The sequence below is a fragment of the Ictidomys tridecemlineatus genome, chromosome 2, assembly GCF_052094955.1.
Source record: "Ictidomys tridecemlineatus isolate mIctTri1 chromosome 2, mIctTri1.hap1, whole genome shotgun sequence".
Taxonomy (NCBI): domain Eukaryota; kingdom Metazoa; phylum Chordata; class Mammalia; order Rodentia; family Sciuridae; genus Ictidomys; species Ictidomys tridecemlineatus.
This window is the reverse complement of record NC_135478.1, coordinates 21,400,988-21,421,666: the sequence shown is the minus strand read 5'-3', so window position 1 is coordinate 21,421,666 and position 20,679 is coordinate 21,400,988. Positions and strand designations below refer to the sequence as shown.

The window sequence follows — 20,679 nt, the reverse complement described above, 5'->3', positions numbered from 1 at the left end:
CCTAGGCATTTATCTAAGAGTAAAGAAAGCATATTTTCACACACAAAAAAATTGTGCACAATTGTTCATTGCAAAATAGCCCCCAAATAAAAAAAACCCCAAATGTCCATCAATGGGTGAATAGATAAATTTTGTATATGCACACAAGAGCAATGAAAAGAAACAAACTTTTCACGCAATAATACAGATGAACTCAAAATAACTATATGCAAGGGAAGAAGCCAAGCAAGACAGAGTACATACCTTATTATTCAGTTTATTAAAACTGTAGAAAATGCAAGCTAACTACAATGACAGAAAGCAATTATGCAAGACAGTACTGTGATGTCAGTAAAATGGTAGAATACGAAGTTCCTACGAACTCTCATACTGCTACAGAGTCACTAATGATGGTAATCACTCCTAGATAAGAATATCTTTGTGGAGGACTCAAAGTCCACCTGAGAGTTCCAGCACTTCCAGGAACAAAAAACCTGAGAGAGAACACATTGGAAAGGGGAAGACAGTAAGTATGTCTTGGTGCAACAGAGAAGCCCACAGGGCCCACAATTTCTCCCATTGAGGGAAAGTCAGGGTAAAATGAGTGCCTGCCTTGTCAGCCTTAAAGAATGGTACTCAAAAGGCCTTTAGGGCCTGATCCACTCCACTCAGAATATTTAGAGATCCACATAGATGAATTATATGAAGGCAGCTATAAGCAGGGAGAAAGGAACTGGGTGTCAGCATGGCAACCAGCATGTCTTTCTCAACAACCAGTCATGGATCCTGCTGACTGGCTCACAGACCAATAAAAGGAACTCTTCTCACTATGAATAACACATCGCAATGCACAGCCCACATGAATCTCTGCAAATAGTATACAGATATGAAAGAAGAAGGTATAGACAATATATATATAGATATAGATAATATATAGATATAGATAATATAGAGAGAGATATATAAAAGTAGGTATAGATATTAGAAGCAAATTTGACTCCATTGGACAGACATAAGGAGCACAACATTACACTCTTTGGGGCACTGCTCCAAGGAAAACAGACAAAGAGACTCTCAGTACCACTCCTGGTTTTAAAAGATCAAGGAAAGAAATACAACCTAAGACTTCTCCATTCAGAAAATGAAATGATGATGCACCCATAGAAAAGATCAGGGAGACACCTAAAATCTCTAATTAGACAGATATAGTGAAAGTCTCTCTTCCAAAGCCAATCAGTAAAAACTGGAGTTCATGAATACCACTTCAAATGCAAAGACAATACAGAACATGTAAAATGAAAGAAATATGACACCAGCAAAGGAACAAAATAAGGCTAAAGCAGTTGACATCAAAAAAAAAAAAACGGAGTTCTATGAATTTCCCAAAAATGAACTCAAGTTAATCAAGTTTAAAGAAATTCAGTGAGCTACAAAGGAACATAGACAACAATACATTGACAAGATGAATTCAACAAAGAAAAAATAATCAAACAAAAGTTCCAGAGCTGAAGAAAGCAACACCTGAACTTTACAGAAAAGTTCAACAGAGAATTTTAACAGCAGCTTTGATTAACCAGAAGCAATCAATCAAGTCAGAGACAAATCATTTGCAATTATCCATTCAGAGGAATAAGAAAGGAAAAGGGAAAAAGGGACTGAAATCTTGTGGAATTTATGCAACAGAAACAAGGAAACCAATGTACATGTTTTGAGAGTTAAAAAAGAACACAAAGAGAAAAGGCAGAAAGCTTTCTCATACGATTGATGACTGAAAATTTCCCAAATTTTGTATGGGGAAATTATCATCCAGATCCATAAATCCTAAAGAATTCCAGATAGATTAAATATAAAGATGTCTTCACTAAGAAACATTATTATAAAATCTTTAAAAGTCAAAGAGAATTTTGAAAGCATCAAGAGAAAAACAGCTTATCACATACAAGGCAAACTACAAAAGACTATCAGATTTCTCAGCAGAAACTTTGGGTCAGGAGAAAGTGACATAATATGCTCAAAGCACTGAAAAAAGGAAAAATGCCAATAAAGAATATTATACAGGACAAAGCTATAAGCTGTTCTTCAGAAATGGAGAAAGAATACAACAGTTACTAATAGGGCATTATGTAAAATTGTGGATGTGTAACCGACGTGATTCTGCAATCTGCATTTGGGGTAAAAATTGGGAGTTCATAACCCACTTGAATCTAATGTACGAAATATGATATGTCAAGAGCTTTGTAATGTTGTGAACAACCAATAAAAAAAAAAAGAAATGGAGAAAGACCGACTTCTTAGACAACAAAATCTGAGACAGTTCATCACCAGTAGACTTGCCTTATGAGACATGCTAAAGAGAAATCCTCAAGTTAAAATGAAAGGATGCTAACAATATGGAAAGTACATGAAGGTAAAAAATAACTGGTAATGGCAAATACATGGTCATATTCAGAGTACTGCTACTGTTAAATGGTGCTGAATTCAGTTTAAATTCTAGCATAAAAGTTAAAAGAAAGTTAAAATAATTACACTATCTTGTTAATATATAAAAATATAAACTGCTATATCAATAACAAAATGAGGGAGGAAAAAAAGAGAAGTTTACAATGTGGCTGAAATTAAGTTGCAATCCACTTAAAATATACTGTTATAACTAATCGATTTTTGTGTAAGCTTCCTGGCAATTACAGAGAAAAATAAACCTATAGTAGGTGGATAAAAGTTAAAAGGAATCAAAACAATTCACTATAAAAATCATGTCTCAAAGAAAGGAAGAAACTACCAGAATTTCCAGAATATAATGAACAGAATGGCAATAAGAAATTCTTACATACTGATAATTACTTTAAAAGAAAATGGATTAAACTCTCTAATCAAAACACAAGAATAAGTAGATTTTTAAAAAGTAAGTTTCTCCATTCGGTCCAGGGCTTTTCTTGGTTGGTAGTCTTTTGATGGCTTCTTCTATTTCCTCCTTTGTTATTGGTCTGTTTAAATTGTGTGTATCTTCCTGACTCAATCTGGACAAATCATATGACTTGAGAAATTTATCAATATCTTCACTATCTTCTATTTTATTGGAATATAGGGTTTCAAAATAATTCCTAATTATCTTCTGTATTTCTGGAGTGTCTGTTGTGATATTGCCTTTTTCATCCTGTATGTTAGTAATTTGAGTTCTCTCTCTTCTTCTCTTCATTAGCATGGCTAAGGGTCTGTCGATCTTATTTATTTTTTCAAAGAACCAACTTTTACTTTTATCAATTTTTTCAATGTTTTTTTTGTTTCGCTTTCATTGATTTCCACTCTGATTTTAATTATTTCTTACAAAACCTTCAAATAAGAATTGATACCAATACTTTTCAAGTTATTTCAAGAAATAGAAAAAGAAGGAGCTCTTCCAAATGCATTCTATGAGGCCAACATCACCCTGATCCCGAAACCCGACAAAGATACTTCAAAGAAAGAAAACTACAGACCAATATCTCTAATGAACTTAGATGCAAAAATCCTCAAAATCCTGGCAAATGGAATACAAAAGCATATCAAAAAAATTGTGCACCATGATCAAGTAGGATTCATCCCTGGGATGCAAGGCTAGTTCAATATACGGAAATCAATAAATGTTATTCACCACATCAATAGACTTAAAGATAAGAACCACATGATCATCTCGATAGATGCAGAAAAAGCATTCGACAAAGTACAGCATCCCTTTATGTTCAAAACGCTAGAAAAACTAGGGATAACAGGAACTTTCCTCCACATTGTAAAAGCTATATATGCTAAGCCTCAAGCTAGCATCATCCTGAATGGAGAAAAACTGAAGGCATTCCCTCTAAAAACTGGAACAAGACAGGGATGCCATCTCTCACCACTTCTATTCAATTTAGTTCTCGAAATACTAGCCAGAGCAATTAGACAGACAAAAGAAATTAAAGGCATAAAAATAGGAAAAGAAGAACTTAAATTATCATTATATGCGGATGATATGATACTATATCAGACCCAAAAGGGTCTACAAAGAAACTACTAGAGCTAATAAATGAATTCAGCAAAGTGGCAGGATTTAAAATCAACACGCATAAATCAAAGGCATTCCTTTATATCAGTGAAAAATCTTCTGAAATGGAAATGAGGACAACCACCCCATTCACAATATCCTCAAAAAAAAATAAAATAAAATACTTGGGAATCAACCTAACAAAAGAGGTGAAAGATTTATATAATGAAAACTACAGAACCCTAAAGAGAGAAATTGAAGAAGACCTTAGAAGATGGAAAAATATACCTTGTTCATGGATAGGCAGAACTAACATCATCAAAATGGCGATATTACCCAAAGTTCTCTATAGGTTTAATGCAGTGCCAATCAAAATCCCAGTCGCATTTCTTGTAGAAATAGATAAAGCAATCATGAAATTCATATGGAAAAACAAAAGACCCAGAATAGCAAAAACAATTCTAAGCAGGAAGTATGAATCATGCGGTATAGCGATACCAGATTTCAAACTATATTAAAGAGCAATAGTGACAAAAACAGCATGGTACTGGTACCAAAACACACAGGTGGACCAATAGTACAGAATAGAGGACACAGAGACCAATCAACAAAACTACAACTTTCTTATATTTGATAAAGGGGCTAAAAGCATTCAATGGAGGAAGGAGAGCATCTTCAACAAATGGTGCTGGGAAAACTGGAAATCCATATGCAACAAAATGAAACAATCCCTTTCTCTCGCCATGCACAAAAGTTAACTCAAAATGGATCAAGGAGCTTGATATGAAATCAGACTCTGCGCCTGATAGAAGAAAAAGTTGGCTCTACATATTGTGGGGTCGGGCTCCAAATTCCTTAATAGGAAGCCCATAGCACAAGAGTTAATAACTAGAATCAACAAATGGGACTTACTCAAACTAAAAAGTTTTTTCTCAGCAAGAGAAACAATAAGAGAGGTAAATAGGGAGCCTACATCCTGGCAACAAATTTTTATTCTTCACACTTCACATAGAGCCCTAATATCCAGAGTATACAAAGAACTCAAAAAATTAAACAATAAGATAACAAATAACCCAATCAACAAATGGGCCAAGGACCTGAACAGACACTTCACAGAGGACATACAATCAATCAACAAGTACATGAAAAAATGCTCACCATCTCTAGCAGTCAGAGAAATGCAAATCAAAACCACCCTAAGATACCATCTTACTCCAGTAAGATTGGCAGCCATTATGAAGTCAAACAACAACAAGTGCTGGCGAGGATGTGGGGAAAGGGGTACTCTTGTACATTGCTGGTGGGACTGCAAATTGGTGCGGCCAATTTGGAAAGTACTATGGAGATTCCTGGGAAAGCTGGGAATGGAACCACCATTTGACCCAGCTATTGGCCTTCTCAGACTATTCCCTGAAGACCTTAAAAAATCATACTACAGGGATACTGCTGCATCAATGTTCATAGCAGCACAATTCACAATAGCTAGACTGTGGAACCAACCCAGATGCCCTTCAATAGATGGATAAAAAAAAATGTGGCATTTATACACAATGGAGTATTACACAGCACTAAAAAATGACAAAATCATGGAATTTGCAGGGAAATGGATGGCATTGGAGCAGATTATGCTAAGTGAAACTAGCCAATCCCTAAAAAACAAATCCCAAATGTCTTCTTTGATATAATGAGAGCAACTAAGAACAGAGCAGGGAGGAAGAGCAAGAGGAAAAGATTAACATTAAACAGAAACATGAGGTGGGAGAGAAAAGGAGAGAAAAGGGAAATTACATGGAAATGGAAGGAGATCCTCATTGTTATACAAAATTACATATAAGAGGTCGTGAGGGGAAAGGAAAAAAAACAAGGGAGAGAATTAAATACAGCAGATGGGATAGAGAGAGAAGATGGGAGGGGAAGGGAGGGGGGATAGTAGAGGATAAGAAAGGTAGCAGAATACAACAGTTACTAATATGGCATTATGTAAAAATGTGAATGTGTAACCAATGTGATTCTGCAAAATCTGTATACGGGGTAAAAATGGGAGTTCATAACCCACTTGAATCTAAAGTATGAAATATGAGATGTCAAGAGCTTTGTAATGTTTTGAACAACCAATAAAAAAAAGTAAGTTTCTACTACAAACTGCCTATGTGTGTCCTATTCAGGACACACATAGGATGAAAGCAAAGGGGGATATATATATATTCTTTTAAAGCAAATGGTAACCAAAAGAAAATAAGAGTGGTTATATTTACATAATGAAAGAAAGTAGACTTTTAAGTCCAAAACTCTTTCATTATGTAAATATGAAAGTAGACTTTAAGTCCAAAACTGTCAAAAAAGTCAAAGAAAGTCATTATATAATAACAAAAGGGATAATTCACCTTCAGGACTCATATATTCAAAACATTCCATCTAATTAGCAGAAGAATACAAATTCTTTTCAGGCACAGATGAGACATTCTCCAGGATATATCATGTGTTCAGTCACAAAACAAGTTTAAACACATTCAAGAAGATTCAAACAATTCCAAAAATCCTATGCTACTACACCCTATGAAACCAAAAATCAGTAATTAGAACTTAGAAAATTCACAAGTATGTAAAAATTAATCAAGACACTCATGAACAATCAATGGGTTAAAGAAGAAATGTTCTAAAATCTCAAGATTAACAAAAATAGAAATGCAGCACACCAAAACCTATGAGTTATAGTAAAAGTAATTTTAAGAAAGAAGTCTGTATCTATAAATGCCTACGATATGGGAGGTAGGGAATCTCCAATAACCAACCAAACTTAATACCTCAAGGAATAGAAGAATAAAGAACTAAGACCAAAATTAGAAGGAGGAGGAAAATAACAAAGATTAGAACAGTCATAAATGAAATAGAGACTAGAAAAACAATATGAAAGATTGATAAAACTAAGAATTGAAATTTTGCAAAGATGAAATTATAAAGTGTTGGGGCTAGGAGTATAGCTCAGTAATAGAGCATGTGTTCAACATACACGAGATCCAGGGTTCAATCCCCAACATCACAGACATAAAACTAAATGTCTTTTAGTTAGACTTTGTAAAAAGGGAGAAGTCTCAAATAAGATAATAAATGAAATTATATTATAATTAATATCACAAAAATACAAAATATAAGTACATATAGTATAAAGACTACAATGAATAATTATGGGCCATGAAATTTAATAATATGGAAAAAGTAGGTAAATTCCTAAAAATATACAAACTACCAAGTCTAAACTATGAAGAAATAGAAAATCATAGCATACCAAAACCAACTAAAGAGACTGAATAAATAAAAACTTTTCAACAATGAAAATCTCAGAGTACTTGATGGCTTCACTGAGGATTTCTACCAAATATTTAAAGAATAGTAATACCAATCTGTCTCAATCTCTTCTGAAAAAAGTAGGAGGGAATACTTCCAAACTCATTTCATTATTCCAAAGCCAGACAAGGATACTACAAGAAAATTACAGACCAATATCACTGAAAAACAGAAATTTAAAAAAAAAACTCAACAAAAACCAGGAAATCAAATTAAGTACATAAAAGTGATAATACATCATGATCAAGTAGGATTAAGCCTTGGGATGCAAGGATGGTCCAGTATATGCAAATATATAAATGTAATACACCATATTGAAATAAAGGAAAATAAAAATCATACAGACATCTCAATAGATACAGAAAAAAGCATTTGACCCAATTTAACGTCCTTTCATGACAAAAACATTCAACAAATTATGTACAGAAGGAATGTGCCTCAACATAATTAAGAACACCTATGGTAAGACTACAGGTAACACCCAACTCAACAGTAAAAAGCTAAAAGCTTTTCCTCTAAAATCAGGAACTATGCAAGGATGCCTACTTTCTCCACATCTATTTAAAACATTACTGGAGGTTCTAGCCAGAACAATTAGGCAAGAAAAAGAAATAAAAGTCACACAAATTGGAAAGGATGAAGTAAAATTATCTCGCTGGGCAGGTGATAGTTTTAGTGAAAAGCTTTTAGAACTAATAAATGAATTTGGTAAAGTTGCAAGATACAAAAATCAATGTTGAAAAAAGCATTTATATTCCTACACACTAACAGTAAACTATGTGAAAAAAAATTTAAGGAAATAATTTCTTTGATAATAAAACAAAGCAATAATAAAATACATAGTTATAAATTGAACCAAGGAGATTAAAGATCTGTAATGAATTCATGGGGTGAGGGAATAGAATACATCAACATGAACTTTCACACAAGTTCATACAGAGATGACAAAGATATTTTGCTCATTATTTTTCATATTGGCAGAAAATTGGGGACAGAAGGCCAGACATGAATGTCCATCAACAAGGAGTGAGCAAGATAAAAACGTTGCTAGGGCTGGGGCTGTGGTTCAGTGGCAGAGCACTTGACTAGCATGTGTGAGGCACTGGGTTCAATTCTTAGCATCGCAAATAAAAATAAGTAAAATAAAGGCATGTTATTTATCTGCAACTACAATTATTTTTTTAAACTTTTCTAACACAATGAAATATTATATGGTCATTAAATAAGATGAAGAATACTTGTGGGCATACATGCATGTAACCCCACACATACACTGTTGCCAAGAACACTGAGATAAATATTAAGTTGGAAAACTTAGTAATGTCTCATTTATGAAAACAGATGAGACAGACACATGTTTGAAAAACAACCAGGAGGACATGCATCAAGCTGTAAGCCATGAAATGATGAGAGACCTTCACATGATATGGCAGACAAGTCTGTATTATTCAAGCTTCTTCGAAATATGTATTATTTTTGTTACCCCAAAAGATAAAACCAAAGATCCAATGTAGTAATTTGCCCATACTGGCTTTGCATCACAGTCTTTCTCCAATTTGGTACCTCTAATAAATCCAAAATGCAATTTCACTTGCTAGAGCTATTTAAAAAACTGTACTTTCCCCATAAATCTGTAAACTGATTTAGTACATCAGATTTCCTGGCTCAAACTAAAAATCCTTTGCAGCTCTGGGTAAGCACATAAATCTTTTTTTTTTTTTTTAAAGTTCACCCAAGAAAACAAAGGCAAATGTTCAGAGATGTTTGCCATTTTATTTAATCAAAACTAGTATCATTTCATTGACGTTTCTACTTTCTTAAAGTATGCCAGGCACGGCAGTACACACCTGTAATCCCAGTGGCTCAGGAGGCTGAGGCAGGAGGATTGCGAGTTCAAAGCCTGCCTCAGCAAATCCGAGGTGCTAAGCAACTCAGTGAGACCCTATCTCTAAATAAGGGGTGGGGATGTGGCTCAGTGGTCAAATGACTCCGAGTTCAATCCCTGATACCAAAAAAAACATAGGTATTCTCAGTTGTTTTGTTCATAACTAAACTTTATGGGATCTTATGTTTCTGAAGAATTTTGAGAAAAAATAATATTCAGTGATTACATACTGAGAATGTATAATCACCATTTTACACGAGGCTCTTCCAACAATTCTTTGCATTTACCTATAGTCATTTTACTTTCTGCTATGACAGGACTCTGAATACATGTTTTTGGTGTCATGTGACCGGACAATGCTTGACCGCAGCAAGCATTTTATTTTTTAACACAAGTCTGAAACCAACGTGACCAGTGTCCAATGACTGGGCATTTCTAGAGAGTCCAGAGTTAGGAAAGAAGTTGAATGATAACACTTGCCCTGACCAAACGTCAGGGGAGCCACAAGCAAATCATCTTGTGTGAGGGCATCATATTGAAGGACACTGGCCTTTCCTACTATTTCATCTTTCAAATAATAAATAATAAAAACTCAAAACTACAAAAGCTTCCAGTATTGGAAAGTACATTTTTAACATTTACTCACTCATTGACTTGTCTCCTATGCTTTTTAACTAGACTTCTTTAGAGAGAAAGAAAAATGAATACTATTTTTCCCCCCTCAAAATGAAGCCCAGAACTTAAAGCAAGTCTAGAAACAAGAATGATGATGAGTGAGCCAGTCAGCTTTCCACTACAACTACACACACCTGAGATAAATACACTTAGAAAGAAAGAAAGGCTTATTTTGGCTCATAGTTCCTGAGTTTTCAGTCCATGGTTGCTTAGCATAATTGCATTTGGGCCTATCGAAAGGCAGCACATCAAGGCAGAAATATGTGGTAGCGTAAGGCTGCTTACCTCATGACAGCCAGGAAGCAAAAGGGCCAATATCCCCTTCAAGAGCATCCCCCAGTGGCCTAACTTCCTCCAATGAGGCCCTGTCTTTTAAAGGTTACACCTCTTCCCAATAGTACCATAGCTGGGAACACCTCAGATCCAAACTACAGTAACAGAAATACTCAAGATCCCACTATTTGAGAGAAGCCATGTGTAATTGACATATTTTCAGTCTGTGCCCTAAGGATGGCTAAACATACACTAAGCTCTAGTTTAGCCATTTTCATTGGATATAATTTATAGTTTTAATGAAAGCAATCCTCTTTCAAACCAGCTGAACTGATTGTATAGAAACTAGTTCTTCTTTAGCCCGGGTGTGCTAATCTAAGTTTTACTTTAGTTTAGCCCATTCAGCTAACATGATACTGATCAAATTAGTCATTTTTTCAGATGCTATATGACCAATTTCACTTTATTCCCTCCAGTATCAACAGATCGTACCCTAGCCCTACAAAGTTATTTTCCAAATATATATTTCTCACACAAGCTTCCAGAACTGGATATGTTTGCTGTGTGTTTTAAGTCATCTTTGAATGCAATAGAAATTCATTATACAGCTCCATTCCGCAAATTACAAAAGCCCTTAATGGGGGCAAATGTAGGTTGAAGAATGACATTTATCCTGCATATAATAGGTAGTCTGCATAAATTTCACAGTATCTTCTTAGGTCAAGTGTTCTGATATTTTAATCAAAAATCATTTTATTTCAGACATTTTTTCCAATGTGCAAGGCAGAATGTTATTAACAGCATATTGGACACAAGCATGAAGGTTCTTAAAATTATAAGAAACTTTCTGACCTGCTTCCAAGAACTAACTCACATTAGCTGAGTTGCAACTAGAATAGAGCAAAGAAATTTTAAAAGACTGAAGCACAGGATTGAAAACTTTTCTTAAATGCAATGTAGCTGCCACTCCATACTACCTTAATGACCCAGTGATTAAATTCTTTAGGCTCCAAGGGTCCATAAAGAAACTCTTTTCTAAAGACACAGTTCACTTGAAAGATTTACTAAAGTTGCTTCAACTGCTATTTTCAAGGATTGTTAAAACAATATTATTGTCAAACTAGTGTATTGCTAATCACATTTTTATTGTTAACATTTGCCACTGAAATTGCTCTTCAATTGTTTGTTTTGGAACAGACTCATAAAATATCATGACAGCGATATTTTGGCACATATTGGAAAATCTGCCATGAATAAAGATTTTTTCCAATAAAATAGAGTTTGCCTATATTACTTGGCATTAAAATGATTTACTGAAGTAGCCAAAACATAAACCACTGAAATAAAATGAGAGATTAGAGTTATAGCAACATTCAAAGACTGATACATCCAAATTCACATTTAAAACACATTTTAAAGCAACTTCTACACTTTGGAAAGTGGCAAACTGGAAAAAAGAACATCCTTCATCCTGCTCATCTGGCAATTCTACACATAAAAGCCAAGTCATCAGGATGCTTCTGAGGGCTCACATTCTTCAGGAACACACATTTATTAAGCAGATTCAGGATGCCTTGCTGCTGTGGACCCAGAAGATTGCATACACTAGAAACCAATTCTGCTTATTCTAATGAATGCTACTTCGTCTTTCATTCCCTGCCGAACACTGGTTCTGCCAAAGAAAATTCAGAGTTCTAAAGCAGATAGGCCCTGCCGCGGAAGTGGTACCCAGGTCCCAGGACAATCACCTTTCCTACCTTTCTCCATTGCTTGGCCAGCTAAAACTAGGGCAACTTCCAGCTGAAACACAGATTTGATTGAAATGCTGCCCACTCTGCTCTGTCATGTTATCAGAACTCCTGGGACTTTGGATCAGACCTCAGACCATCTCTGTCTCCCATGCTCCCTTCCCCACAATTCCTTTGGTTGACCCTAAAAGCCTCCCTTGCAGCTTCCTGTTTTCATCCTGTGGTGGCTAAAGATGCAGGGACACTCAAGATGCCAGTATATGCCCGTGACCTTAAGCCAAATTTGCTCCACATCCCAAACCTGTGACTGATCAGTCTACTTCCACATTGCAGGAGGACAGGGATTCTAAAAGAATCACCCCAACCCCTTCTCTCTCCAGGTAGAGGCTAGTGTCTGGTTTTAAAGGGCCTAAATTACTTGCACAAATATGATATAAACGTAGTATATGACCCTTCAGGATTTCACCCAGAATATCCTTTAGCCTCACTACATAACCCCTTCTCCATGACTTCTGCTCTATATACTGAGGCCTCAGTTCTCACCATGCCAGGTGCTGATCTTGCCTTTCCCATTCCTCAAACTGCAGTGCTTCCCCTTCTTCAAGAAAACTCCTTTGTCCTGAGGCCCTGTAGAAAGGTCACTACTTCTGTGAGACAGCAGCTGTGACTTCTTTCCTCCAATGATGTGCTACACATCGCTTTTTCCTGGCAACATTATTGTAGAAGGCCTTGTATACAGCCTTCCAGACAGGAAGAAGCACTGTGCCTCCTGAGTGGGCCATTACAATTACAGATTGCTTTTATTTCCTTCCAAAACAACAAAAAAATACTTTTAATTGGCCATGTAACAGTTTGAATCCATCCCTGGAACTCCTGGTGGACCATATAATGCCTGCTGTCCCCGAGACTTCCACATGGCTACTCTCTACACACAGGACAGCAAATTCAGCATTCTGCTCCATGCCTCTGCACTTGCCTCCAGGCCTGCAGGAAAAACAACAGAAGCTGCCAGCAATTTCTGCCCATCAGAAGAGACAGGCTTACTTTCTTAATGAAAAACATCTAGGAGATGTACTGGTGGTAAAAGCATACCACACGGGGACTTTAGAAAAGAACAAAGAAGTTACAAAGCCTGTAAGAAGTTTGTAAGCACATCAAACATGAACAGCTATGGGCTGTGAGTAAAGAAAAAAGTCATCAAGGTTCAAGGTAGACCACCATCTGAGTGAGTGAAAAGCTCTTTTGTCATTTTGTTAATGGGCAGTTAGAAGGCATAAGGAGCAGCAAACATGCAGGGTGCCACACAATCTCCTCATTACTCCTTGTCCTGATCACAGCATTGCTAGAAGCTGTCATATATATGTTAGACAACACCTAGGCCCTCAAAACTTAGAAAGCAAACTGAACTGAAGTACATACTGTGTTTCCTTGACTCTAGGAACCCGTCAGTTCTAAGATGCACCATTATTTTATCAAGTGCTAAGAAAGAAAAATGTTGCCAATTAAACTATGACACAGTTTCTTATTACTCGGAATTTTATTTTCTTTTTATTGAAAGAGCTCTTTCAGACGTATTCAGACAGATTTTTATAATATATCACTCTCAGGCATTTATAACAAGGAAAATAAAAGTGAAATAAATTGGTTTAGGCAATGACAACCAGGTCATCTCACTGAAAGCAATTGTAAAACACCATCGATTTGGAAAATATACCTCAGTTTCAGAAATGTTAAACTGAAAAATGTGTGATTCATAGAATCAATAAAATATTGTTATGTATGGCTCAGTGATAAAAAGTTTAAAAAGTCAAGGTAACAGTTCATGGGATAATGGCTATGAAGACCTTCCACTGATCAAAAATGTATTTAAACAGAAAAAAATCTAAGATTATTTAACTCAAGAAAGACAAAAGTAGAATAGGAATTTAATAATGCTCTTCAAGGACATCAAAGTACTGCTCCATGAAGCAGTGTTTTAAAGTCCCTTATTCTTTACTTTTTAGCATGAAGATCTCTTTCTACAAGAAACCTGAGTGTGGGGCTGTTTTGTTCAGAGTAAGAGCATCTTCCCAGACATATCTATGGGGCTAGGACCAGCTTAACTCCTGACCTGAACAGATATGTCCCTTTCTACTCACTCCCTACCACAGTCACAATCACACGACAAGGGCTTAAACTGTGGCAGTGACTAATTAATTAAACTTTCACTTCAGTGTAAAATATGAAGTACTTGCTAGGTGCTCAGTACACAAACATTAATATATTAAGTAACCTACAAGAAAGAATTTTCTATATCAGAATTTTAGACCTTGAGATGATAGCCAAAGGGTAGAATGAAAATTTCTTCTCACAAAAGGTGAATTAAACTTAGCAGTTTAGAAAGCCTCCTGCCACAAAGATGAATCACATCTATCCGTTCTAAATACACACATACACACACACACACACCCATTTATTTTGGGGGTGGAGAAAGTAGTGGGGAATGAACGGGGGAGGGGGGCTCTCTACCACTGAGCAACATCCCCAATCCTTCTTTTTTGAGACTTGATAAACTTCCCAAGCTCCTCTTGAAATTGTGATCCTCTTGTCTCAGCCTCCCAAGTCGCTGGAATTACAGGCATGCACCACTGTGCCTAACTCCATTCTGGTGTTAGAAGTCTACAACACTGGTTACTTTTCAAATGCATACTAAATGTGGTGGTCTGGATGGTTTGGGTGGCTGGTCCCACTCTCAACCATGTGGCCAAACTTAGCACCTTGCTGTACATTATCCTCCAAAACAAATCCGCAAGTATTATTCATCCTTCCTACTAAAGGTGTCTATTAGTATACCACTTGGCAAAACCTAAAAATCTGCTTTAGACAGCTCCCAATCACCATTTCTTCATCTCCGTTTTCTATATCCCTTCTCCTGATACTGCCTGAAAACCCCCTTGTAGTGTATTCAGTCCAGGCTCTCGTCTTGTATATTCCATTCAGCATGGCAGCTCTATTCCATCTGGTCACCAAAGCCATACTTTGAGAATGCTGCCCATTACTACCCTTACTCCTCATACAATGTCAAAAGCTGAGGGCTATGGTTTGAAGGTGTCCCTTCCAAAATTCAAGTATTGTCAATGTGACAGTATTATGAAGTGAGGCCTCAGGAGGTGTTTAGGCTATGAGCTCTGCTCTCTCCCCAATGGGAAGCTTCACACACCATCATGCATGCTTGCCCTTCTACCTTCTGCCATGTGAGGCACAGCTTGAAGGCCCTCACCAGATGCCAAATGCTGGTACATTGATTTTGGACTTTCCAGCATTTAGAACCATAAGAAATGAGTTTCTTTGCTTTATAAATTACCCAGTGTGTAGAAGTTTATTAGCAGTGCAAATGGACAAAGATACTCAAGATAACCCAGCCAGCATTCCTGAAAGGGAAAGGGGCACCTGTAGCTAAGAAAAAAGCAGTGTTTATGACATAGTCATAATAGCATAGAAAAAATTTTTCTTCTAGTATTTGAAGATGATTCAAGAAAATGATAAAGCTAATGAAGCTAATGCTCCATTGATGGCCATGGTAGGTTAGATTGACCTGGCTGCAGAAAGTTACCCACCTTTGTGTCTTTTTCTGTCATTGAGTTCTGGAGGTAACACACTTGGTAAACAGAGATAACACACCCATGAACAAAAGAACCTTTTGCCAAGGGCACTCCTTTGCTCTAAACACCAACTACATTTTCAGCCTAATTCTGGGTATGAATAGGGATTTAAATAGGGATTTATTAGAGGTGACTCTACAAATAGGAGCCATAGATGATATTTAAGATGCATTCAATGAATAGAAAAAAACATGGTAAAAGAAAACTAAGCCATTCTAAATTCTAAAGAAGACAATTTTCTAACTAGACATAAAACTGATGGTTTGGTACCCAGTAATGTTCATATTGAGCATCATAAAATTCATACCAATTTTAGCAATAATCATCCTGCCCTCTCTCCACAAACCAAACTCAGATAAGGCATTCTATGATGAAAACACATATTATTCAATGGAAATAAGATGCAAATGACTTGTGAAAGGGGAAGTCATTAAATAGTGTCTCCATTCAATTTCAGAGCATATCATCCCTTTACAGATAAGAAAGCTAAAAGATCTAATGAGGTTAAGTGAGATGATAAAGAATATTCAACCCTTTGAGTTAGAATCTGGGATTTAAAAAAAAAAAAAGATAGCTTGGTAAAAATCTTTAGACTTTTAACAGCCCATTTCCTTTCTTACCAGAATTACTTCAAAAATGAGTGGGATCAGTTTGCTTTCTTCCACAAGTCTGTTAAAAAAAAAAAAGATAACCACACATTACAATGTGTATATTTAAACTATACATTACAATATATGTATTTAAGCTATTGCCCTGATGCGGAGCAAGGAAGTCCCTGTGTTTAACTGTTAAATTCTGTAACCAAGAAACATTATGATTAAATACTCAATTTTAATACACTGAACTATAGCTATTAAATACAAGAAATATGAGACTTCTTTAAAAGTGACTACTATCTTGGTCTTATTCATCTATAAAAGTGAAATCTTAAATAGACTGATATTTTTAATGTGAATATTAATTAAAATTCACAATTATTATAAAGAATATCAAAAAGATTTGCCAGTTCAAAGAATGTAACCAATCCTCAGTACAGTTAAATTATAAGCATGTGACACTGTAATTTTTTATATATGCCTCATTAGCTGTCTTCTCGGCATTAATGAATTAATGTACAATGAATTTTAATGGCCTTTAATTTTTAAAAAATTGGACACCAATCATCCAATACACTCTAGGCACTCTCCCTCATCAAATCTAGTTATAAATTTTCATCAATTGTAACAGAATAATTTTTTCATGCAATTTAAGAGAAACTAGCCTTGATAACACCAGAACTATTCAAAAGTCAGTTTTTATTAAGAACAATATTTCAATCTTTAAATAGTCCTTTAATCCTGGGTTCAGCAAACTTTTTGCTGCAATAGTCCACATAGTAAATATCTTCTGTTTTGCAGGCCATACTGTCTCTATAGCAACTACTCATCTGTCATCACAATATGAATGCAGCCATAAATAATACAGAAATAGTTCATGTTTATGTTCCAACAAAACTTTATTTACAAGAAACAGACAATGGGCCATTTGGGGGCCACAAGCTTGCTGGCTCCTACTTCTAACAAAAAAAATCACTCCATTGTAATATTTTATTAGAATTAACTTCGTATGATAAACTACAAAGCTTAAGATGAGCATATTGCATTTTTGTAGATATGTGCTGTTTGTCTATTTTACAAAAAATACCAGGTGGAAACAAATTTTATCATCTGTTTCCCAGTAGCTTGTTCACAGTAACACATGGATAAAAGAAATGCCTATGAGATTAACCATTAAAAATATCAGTGTTTACAAATCTGTGTCAAGGTAAGAGATAGAGAGGTTTCCCAACAACTAAAGCAGTTAGAAAGACCTATTTCAATGTCCAGAAAAATTAAATGTGATTACTGTTCCCCGCAGCATCATTCATAATAGCCAAGATACAGGAACAACCTGGGTGCCTACAATGAATAAGTGGATAGAGCAAGTGTGGTGAAACACATGACAGAATAATTTTCAGTTGTTAAAAAGAAGGAAATTCTGTCACAGATGAATCCAGAGGATGTTATTCTAAATGAAATAAGCCCGCACAGAAAGAAAACACTACATGATCTCACATATCTGTGGAATCTTTAAAAAGTCAAATTCATAGAAGTAGAGAATAGAAGAGTGAATACCAGAGAGGCTAGGGCTGGAACTGGACAGAGAAAGGGGACACATTAGTCAAAGTGTACAAAGTTCAGTCCGCCCAGAGGAACAAGTACTTGTGTAATATTGCATAGCTCAGTTAATATGCTAGTAAATAATATATTTTCTATTTCAAAATTTCTAAGATATTTTAAATGTTCTTACCACAAAGAGTATATGCAGTAATGAATATATAAGTCTGATTTAATCTTTGCATGATGTATATATGTAACATAAAATTACATTTTATCCCACAAATGTATGCAATTATTATTTGTCAATTTAAATAAAATAAAACTTAAATAACAAAATATTTAAAATAAATATGTAATTTCTGTAAAGGGAAAAAGGGTTTGATTACAAGTTGTAAGTTCATGTATATTTTCTCACTTTCCTGGGCAATGGAAGGCTCAGATGTGAGGATATAGCACCTCACACCAAGCCTAGGTAGGATGAGATATGCACAAGCTAAAGACCAAGCACAACTTCAGGTCCAGCACATTCATCATCTTCTTTCTCACTTTCCTAAATATTAACTCTCTGTTTCACTAACTTTGTCTTAAGGCTTCATGATATAAAATATCATTAGGTCCAGGATGAAATATCCAAGGGCATATATCTCAAAGTTATCCTAGCAATTAAGGCCAAGAAAGTCCCAAGAACAAAGGTGCCACTACTTCTCCAATGATAACTAGAAGTCCAAGTCTCCCTCTATTTATTATAGGCTGCTGTATCATTCAGATATAGAAGTGTGCACTCACAAGACCAACCTGTTCATTTAAAAATATAATAAGTTATAACCAAACTAAACTACTGTAATGTAATTCATACTTAAAAATTAGAACACATTCTTCTCCAGATCTCTGCATAATGAGCAGGCTGGATTGTCTTCAAAGTCCCCTCTAAAATGTAAAACTCCAGGCTTTACATTCTTCTGAACAGTCAAAAATGACAAATTTTGTTCCTTGATTTAACATAATTCAGTGTTACACTAGTAAACTAAAAGGGAACTCAAGCAAAGTTTAAAAATGTCATTAAAAATTCTATATTGTTTTCTATGATTTATGAACTAACCTTACATGTAACTCTAAAGCAAATAAAGAACCAGGGTGTCTGCAAACAGTTACAACTATTGAAGACTCTTTTTTTTCAAAATTTTGGAAAGTGATCAACAAATGGACAATGAGATGAATATGCTGGGTTTAATCAGTACTTAAAAATTAAAAATGAAGCAAAGATTGTCCTGAAGTGCCAAACCTAGAACTGTTCTATAGTACGCTGGACAGGGGCAAAAAAAAAAAAATGTTTTTTTTATTTACTAATTTTATTTCACAGTGAGTTGTAGATGAACATCTGATATCTAAAAATTTGAAGAGACTCTTTGTACACTGCTTTTGCTCTATAAGATGATGACAATAATGAAAGCTGGCTGAAGGGCTGATGGAAATTCGTTGGATTACTTTTGCAACTTTTCCGTAGAGATAAAGCTATTACAAAATAAAATGTTTTTCTTTTAATCATTCCCAAATTCTTTGAGTCTTCTCTTTGAGAGGAAGGGTCTATTTCTTCTGCCTTTAAACCTCGGCAGAATTGTGACTGCTTTGACTAACAGTAGCATGGAAAAGATAGTTTGTGATTTCTGCCTATTCTCTCTATATCTTTTTCTGAATTTTCTTTTAAGTCATTTGTAGTATTTTATAAAAATATTTATTCTAGGGGCTGGAGTTGTGGCTCATTGGTAGAGCACTTGCCCTACATGTCTAAGGCACTACATTTGATTCTCAGCACTAAATATAAATAAATAAAAATAAAGGTCCATCAACAACTAAAAAAATATTTTTAAAATCCTCTGAAAGGGAAATGAGGAAAACTACCTCATTTATAACAACCTCAAAAATAAAGTAAAATACTTGGGAATCAACCTAACAAAAGAGGTACAAGACCTCTACAACAAAAATTACAGAATGCTAAAAAAAGAAATTAAAGAAGACCTTAGAAGATGGAAAGATCTCCCTTGTTCTTGGATATGCAGAATTAATATTGTCAAAATGACCATACTATCAAAAGTATTACACAGATTTAATGCAATTCCAATCTAAATCCCAATAACATTCCTCATAGAAATAGAAAAAGCAGTCATGAAATTCATTTAGAAAAATAAGAGACCCAGAATAGCTAAAGTAATCCTTAGAAAAAGAGTGAAGCAAGTTGCATCACTATAACATACTTCATACTGCACAGCAACAGTAACAAAAACAGCATGGTATTGGCACCAAAATAGACCTGTAGACCAATGGTATAGAATAGAAGACAGAGACTAACCCACATAATTACAGTTATATTAGACAAAGGCACCAAAAACATACATTGGAGAAATGGTGCTGGGAAAACTGGAAATCCATATGCAACAAAATGAAATTAAACCCCTATCTCTTACCATGCACAAAGCTCAACTCAAAGTGGATCAAGGATCTAGAAATAAAACCAGAGACACTGTGCCTAATAGAAGAAAAAGTAGGCCCAAATCTCCATCATATCGAATTAGGCCCCTACTTCCTTAATAAGACTACTATATCAAAAAAATTAAAATCAAGAATTAATAAGTGGGATGGATGCAAACTAAAAAGCTTCTTCTCAGCAAAAGAAACCATCAGTGAGGTAAACAGAGAGCCCATAGCTTGGGAGCAAATTTTTACCCCCCCCCCACACACACACACGCACACACACACACACACACACACACACACACACACACAGAGACCTAATCTCTAGGATATATGAAAAAATCAAAAAGCTAAACACCAAAAAAAAAAACAACCCAATCAATAAATGGGCCAATTAATTGAACAGACACTTCTCAGAAGGTAATATACAATCAATCAACAAATATATGAAAAAATGTTCAACATCTCTAGCAATTAGAGAAATGCAAATCAAAAGTATTTTAGGATTTCATCTCACTCCAGTCAG

At 35.3% G+C, this 20,679-nt stretch overlaps 1 protein-coding gene across 2 annotated transcripts in view; it reads right to left on the bottom strand.

Moving 5' to 3' along the window:
• The window catches only part of Ulk4 (unc-51 like kinase 4), a 496,824-nt gene that overhangs the window by 251,906 nt on the left and 224,239 nt on the right, over nt 1-20,679 (bottom strand). For both annotated transcript variants that reach the window (XM_040290054.2, XM_013361299.4), the window contains one exon: nt 16,167-16,215. In XM_040290054.2, coding sequence (XP_040145988.2) covers nt 16,167-16,215 — 49 coding nt within the window. The remainder of the gene's footprint in view (nt 1-16,166; nt 16,216-20,679) is intronic.